Source organism: Anoplophora glabripennis, unplaced genomic scaffold, assembly GCF_000390285.2.
Source record: "Anoplophora glabripennis isolate ALB-LARVAE unplaced genomic scaffold, Agla_2.0 scaffold395, whole genome shotgun sequence".
NCBI classification, from domain to species: domain Eukaryota; kingdom Metazoa; phylum Arthropoda; class Insecta; order Coleoptera; family Cerambycidae; genus Anoplophora; species Anoplophora glabripennis.
In genome coordinates, this window is record NW_019416558.1 from 188945 (window position 1) to 196221 (window position 7277).

At 31.5% G+C, this 7277-nt stretch overlaps 1 protein-coding gene across 1 annotated transcript in view; it reads left to right on the forward strand.

The window, feature by feature from the left end:
- Nucleotides 1-7277, forward strand: part of LOC108909712 (esterase FE4-like) — a 16540-nt gene continuing 9263 nt past the window's right edge. The window contains exons 1-4 of the mRNA XM_018714120.1: nt 1-87; nt 4730-4864; nt 5108-5251; nt 5452-5608. Of these exons, the coding sequence (XP_018569636.1) occupies nt 1-87; nt 4730-4864; nt 5108-5251; nt 5452-5608 (523 nt within the window). The remainder of the gene's footprint in view (nt 88-4729; nt 4865-5107; nt 5252-5451; nt 5609-7277) is intronic.

Sequence of the window (7277 nt, forward strand, 5' to 3'; positions counted from 1 at the left end):
ATGTTTTCCACCGGTATCGTTTTTGCAGTTTTGGTAGTGCTAGTGGCATATGCAGAAAGTGTTAGATTTGTCAGGAGACAAAACTTGGTGAGTTTTGTTTATATTTTTCGAACAGCAGAAAAACTGACAATATTTTTCTTACAGAAAAATATCGTTGAATATATAATAGTTCATTCTTCTACAGTTTTCTCAAGAGGAATTTTTAAAAGTACATTTAAATTAATCTTCATTTCTGCAGCCAAAATAGAAAGTATTCCTGTATTCTATAATAAAAAATTACTTTAAGCAATTTTCTTAATTTTTTAAATAAATTTAATAACTTTTATTTTTGATTCTGTCAACATGTATTATAGCTCTGTACCACATTTAAAGAGTTTCGAAAGCATCTACTTACCTTTGACAAGATACATTAATTATACATTATAGAAACTGAGATGATCTCAAATCAATATGCCGCTTGCCGGCCGATTTAAGATGATGTGCCACTTATGGAGGAAATCTGCAGCTATTGAACTGGAATGTTGCTTGCACAAAATTATTAATCAGACTCGCTACTTTGTAAAAATAATGAAAATAAACGTTTCTTAGAAATTATAACGTAGTATAGTGTAAATTTTTTATATAAAAAATCACAGCAGTTCATAGGTTCCGTGGATGATCAAATTTGGTTCAATAAGCGCTTGTAAGTAGCCCCTTTTTATTAAATAATGTTCGTATCCTGCGTCCCAAAAAAATGTTTAGAAACTTCTGGTTTTTAATGGACCACTATGTATATGTATGTCAGTATATTATAAAGGAAACACACATTTTATAATGGAAATCATAGAACTTAACTATTCACGAACTTTTCTTTGTTATCACGACCACAGTAATTGTGGTATCAACTGGATATGCTTAAATTATGCCATAAATTGCAATACACCTATTATTAGAAATGCCAAGGCATAGCCAAGTCAATGATTAAGGGTATCAAATTGCCTTGACATATAACATCTCTGTATAGTAGACAACCGCGAAGACAAGTCAAGATGCAGAAACAGATTTTTATAAAAAAATGTCCAATTAATCGGAATTCCTTTTTAAACATTCATTTGAAATGAACGTCCTTTCATAATGGCTCGTTTATTATTTTTATTGCTGTGGAAGTTGAAGGTCGATTAACACAATTGAACAATTGCTTTATTTGGTTTTTGTTGTACCTACCGAAACTGCTTTCGGCTACAAATCTAATTAATGGAAACCGATGATTCCAAAATTAATAAAAATACAGTTGCAAATAATATAAAAATGAAATAAACGAAATATTTAAAGATGTTTGTCTCTACAAAACAAGTGTTTTCTACAAAAACAAAAGATTTTAAACAATTAATAGCTGAACAAAGGGTTTGCTGAATAATAATAATACGTTTGGGTTATATCATAATATCTGGCTATTTTTGCGAAGCAACGGAGAACGACGATAAAAAAACAACAAAAAACGAACTGACAAAACATTTTTAAATCTACTTTCTTCTCTGTAAAACACTGACGTTTTATTTGAATTGTTTTTGTTTAGTATCCATTTGAGAATTTTTTTATTAAAATATTTACATAGGTATTAGGTACCTTCAATTGTTATTTTTTTCTGTGTGTAATAGTCTATTATTTATTTAGAGAGAGAGAGAAAAAAAACCTTATTAACAAAATGCTAATGTACTTATACAATAATAGTCGTAAAAACTATACAAAAATCGACAGAAAACAGATTAGTAAGCTTTTTTAAATCTACCTTTCTTCTCTATAAAACAACTGACGCTTTATTTGTCTTGTTTTTTGTTTATTATCTATATGATAATTTTTTTATTCAAATTTTTAGATAGGTATTACCTTCAATTGTTATTCTTTTCACTTCAACTTTGAGATTTCAGATCCGATGACGATTCATCATATCCACAAGATCAAAAGTGGATTTTGTTCGTCAATTCTTCCTCTATTTGATCCTATAATTACATTTGAAGGATATGCAAATACAATAGCTCCAGCTCTAAATGTTTATAAGTATTTTTTCGAAGAAATTTTGAAAAAATTTTCACTGTTGCTAAAATGGATAAAATGGAAAATTTTTAAATGGGGATTGATAGTTTGAGACTCCAAAGAGTATGTATAAAAATTGGGAATTCAAAATACTCATTGATTTTACCGTGAGAGAGAATTGAAAAATAAGTATAATTCTGTATTTTCTTAATTAACAATTCAATTGTGCGAAATCTATCCGGCCTATTTCGGTAAAAAATTTCTGCAATATTACCATGTCATGAAGTATTCAGAACCATATTTTTTATATGGCTGCTCTAAAAGTCAGGGTCCGAAATAAATTCATGAAAAAAAAATTTTTTTCACGAATTTTTTTTCGGTCTATACTGTACTACAGCAACAATAATGCACATAAAAATTTCGGACCGCATTTATTTCGAAGATAATCTCAAAACGAAATTTTTTTCCTTTTACTATTTTCTCTAATGTCAATATTCTCCGAGTTATCCACGAAAGAAGGGAGAAAAATGTGCCTTTTTAAATTTTTTTTTCACATTTTCTTGCGCTAACAATTATGCACAACTTTTTCAGCGGGCGCATATCGCAATTATCATTCTACGTAATATTAGAACTATTTCCAACAAAAATTAGCGTTAGTACATATATGAAACATCCATACAACCTACTTTTAAAACAGATACCGACTATAGTCTGTTTAGAAATGAAAGAGAGTAATAAAAGCTCATTATCTATGCAAATCGTAAATAAATGTAGTACTGGTGCTTATATTCAATATTTTTATATCATGTTTTATCAGTATAGATGAGGTGTACTTTTAACAAAACTTTGTGCAATCGGACTGTACTAAATTGTAGCAGGTAGCTAAAATTTAATCCCCGACAATCCGTCTTTGTCTATGCCGCTTCAATTTCTCGGTCCATTTCTCTTATAAGTAAACAATATAAAAACAGCATTTCAAAACATGAGGCTACTTTAAGCATCATAACCGGGTTAAGAGGGTTTTTAGTAATTCAAATAAAATTATTCAATATTATTATCAAAATATTTATTTAAATTTAATGAATAGACTTTTATTCCACACAAAAATATATGTATTTTGAAAATTCAAATTATGGTGAGTAAATGTAGTGTTGTATAAATGTACAATAAAGAAAATAAAAAAGTAGGTATATTAAAATTCATCCTCTGAATATTCTGATGAATTATCTTCGTCTCCTAGATTGATAACGATAGGTTCCACAGTAACGTCAATTAAATTATCGAGTTCCCACATTTTCTCCTCTTCTTTTTGTACATGATGTATACATCTTTGCCAGTTATCTGCAGTTACTCGTTCCAAGGAATTTTTTAACAAAATTTTCACGTCACTTAATTTAAACGTCGTATTATTTCGCGCTACATCTCCTTTTACCTGCGCCCAGACTAATTCGATTGGGTTAAGTTCACAGTGATAAGGTGGTAACCGTAGTACCGTTATTTGGCGATTTGTTGCCATTTCATCGATAACATATTTTTTCTGATCTTTATTAAGATTGACAAGTGTCAAAAGTTCCTTTTTCACCATATTTGTTTCAAAAGAAATGTTTTTTCCGGATAACCATTGAATTATATCGGCTTTCCTCCAAGCAGTCGTAGGCGTCCGCTCGGTCTGCCGTGAATGGTAACTGGCATTATCCATGACAATTACAGACCCCGGAGGAATAAGATCCAACATCTGTGTAAAATACTCTTCGAAAACATCTGCGTTCATGTCTTCGTGATAGTCACCTGTATTTTTAGATTCAAATAAAAGTAAACCGCCATCTACAAAACCACTGGCACTACCTATATGTGTCACTATTAATCTTCGCCCTTTACCTGAAGGTGCCTTGAACCCTGTTGAAAGTCCATCCAAAAATGCTTGTCGAAAACTTTTTACATTTTTATCTTGCCATACTTTTGTTACAGTATATCCCTCGTTGACCCAAGTTTCGTCTAGATAATAAATATTCCTCCCTTCGTCACGGAATTTTCTAATTGATCTTAAGTAGGATCTTCGCCAACAAATAATTTCATCTTTATCGATAAGAACTGACTTCCTGTTCTGCTTTTCCCAGCAAAAATTCAACTCTCGTAAGACGGCCCATAATTTGCTTCTACTGATTTTTGGCAAATCGTTGTCCTCTGAAAGTTCACTTAAAATTTTGTTTAGCGTTGGTATTTCTTTTTTAAAATAAAATGAGTGTACTTTTCTGCGAATGACATTTTTGAAGAAATCATCTATAACGACTTTTGACCTCCCTGTAGATGATTTTGGGGGATTTACAGTATCTTGTTCATTTTTTGTTTCCTTTAAAAGTCTGTAGATAGTCGATTTTCCAATCCCTGTCATTTTTGTTAGCATTAGTGTTACCCGATAATTACCTGAAACGAAATATTACCACGCCCATGGCCGGTTCTTATCTCGGGGTTTTATTACTCTCTTTCATTTCCAAACAGACTATATAATAGAATAGAAATGACATTGACTTTTCTGTATTTTGCGCTGATGATCCACCACTCGTGTTTAACCGATCTTCAAAATACTGATGGCGTGCAGTATCTCTTTATTATAAATGTGCTGATTGCTTTTTAATTTTTATTTTCATCGATGTTGTTATGATGACATCGAACGAGGCAGAGCGTTCACATTGATCTTGACATTGTTTATTTTTAGGATGAAGCTCTTCAGGTTTCCACGTCAAGCGGCATCGTCCAAGGACGCACAAACAGGACGTTCTCAGGTAGACCGTTCTGGTCGTTCAGGGGTATTCCTTACGGCAGGCCACCAGTGGGGACCTTCAGGTTTCGGGTAGGTATTAGATGTACAAAGTGTTCGGTACAACTGTAGACAATAACATGTTTACAATGTGAACAGCTCAGTGTAGATGTGACTTTGTCGTTGAGAATTTAAGCTAAGTTTTTTTTGTTCATTTTTCGTGGTGTCGGATTATTTGTTCACAGAATGAAATTAAGTTTTTTTTGTATTTGACTTGTCATAATATCAGCTGTAAAATGGCAGACGGTTCAAATTCATTTATTTTGATGGTTTTAGGCACCTAAACCTGCAGAACCTTGGCAAGGAGTTTTGGATGCGACGGAAGAAAGTCCAGCCTGCGTACAAATTTTCGTGAGGTCGCGTGGTGTGTTTACCTCAGGAACTGAAGACTGTCTGATCGTGAATGTTTTTACTCCTACGGTAATTGAATATCTTATTACATTATTAAATAATTTTATTTATGCAAACAACCCATTTTAGGCACTTAGAACCACCACTAAAAAAAAATATTGGAGAATACCTACGAGTATTATTATATCGGAAGAAAGAACAATAATTCATGCATCTTCAGCTATAGTTTATGAAGTTAATTTTATTCTACGTTCCAATGTCTTTTTCAGGATCCACTGTATCAGAGGGATCCTTTGCCGGTGTTAGTTTGGTTCTACGGTGGTGCTTTTGTAGAAGGCAATTCTTCTGTAACAGCGTTTGGTCCAGAGTTTTTGTTAGATGAAGACATTGTAGTAGTTACTTTGAACTACAGAATAGGCTTCTTTGGTGAGTATTCATTTAGAAGTGCGTTGTCCTATAATACTTTCGATTGAAAATGGAGCTTACCTCATTTCATTTAATACCTCGTGTCCGAAATTTTATTTAAATCTTTTGTATCCTCACAGTAGGCCCATACTATCGAGCTTGAGGCACCCTGTACATATTTGATGCTTCAATAAAAAAAAAAATTGTAAAATATCAAAGTGTTAGCTCATATTTGTTGCAAAAGAAATGTAAATTTTATAATGTTTCATGAACATAATTCAGGGTTCAGCTTTTGGCCCGCTATTATCCAGTACGTTTATTAATGATATTTCTGATAACCTTGTAACTTAATATTCTTTTATATGTTGATGGTTTCAAACTGTTCTGCCACTGTTACCCTGTAGTCATAATATAAATCATGTGTAAAGTAAATTGAGCAGCATTTTGATCGCATAAACAACGATTAAGCACGTGGCGGCAAAATTATTGGTCGATGAAAGGGATCGAACTGCCCAATCTCCGCGCTTTCGCACAGAACCGTATTTCACAATGTATACTAGTTTTCATTTCATGCGTATCATTCGTGGTATAATTTTGGTGATGTTTGTATGTTGTTTAGAATTAATTTAAGTTGTCTAGCACTGATTCAGATGATAACTCTTTAATAATACTTATTTTAACTTTCCTAAATATGCCCTTAAGCATTTTTATAAACATGCTGTAGCTGCTTGCAACTGTTTACTTCTATTGAGTATATTTATTTAGATTTAGTGTTTGTAGTGTCAAGTTTAGCGTTTTAGTTTAAATGTATTTTTTAAATATAATTCTCTTCTGAACTTTTTTTAGTATGTCCTGCCTCTTATTTGAAATTGTCTGTCAGGGCCAGCGAAATTTAAAAATAAAATAAAATAAAATAATTTACTTAAACCACAAACAAAGCCTATCAAACCGTGTTTATTAATAACATACCGGTTATGTCAACCAATTTTAGTCCAGTCATTGAAGGTAAAATACGGCGTTACTGTATAATGTTCCCAAACAGCACCGATTTGCACAAAAATTTGGATTTAGGTTCTACTTACCCTCTACTTCAAAGTTGTCCCAGTGCCGGGGGTTGATTTTATTTTTTAGGGGTGAAAACTACCTCTATTCGAAAATAATTATAGAATTCTAGGTTCGAGCGTGTAATAGGTTGAAATTATCTTTAAGTAAGTAATTTTGAAGAATTGAAATTGTCAATCCCTAAAAACCACCCCCTATGACCAGACCTGGGTAATTATTTGTAATTTAAAATTAGTTACAATTACAAATTACTTTTTTAAAAAAAGGAATTAATTACAATTACAAAGTATATTCTTTAAAAAAGGAATCATATTAATTTAATTACAGTTACATGGAAAATGGATTTAGCAATTACTTTTCTAATTACTTTTATGATAAAGTAAATTATAGTGACCAAACAGAGAAAAAGGAAAAAGTTAAGTTAAAAATTTTAATTAAAAGTGTTGTGTAATATTGCGTTTTATTATTTATTAGAATTGATACTAAAATGAAAAGATTATTCTTATTCATTTTCTGATATAGAATTTTTATATTTTTATTCCTAATCTAATAATTTAAACTAGTTCAGTTCATACTATAATTTTATATTATTGGTCAGGTAATTAATTCAACCCGATGCTCTTTTTTT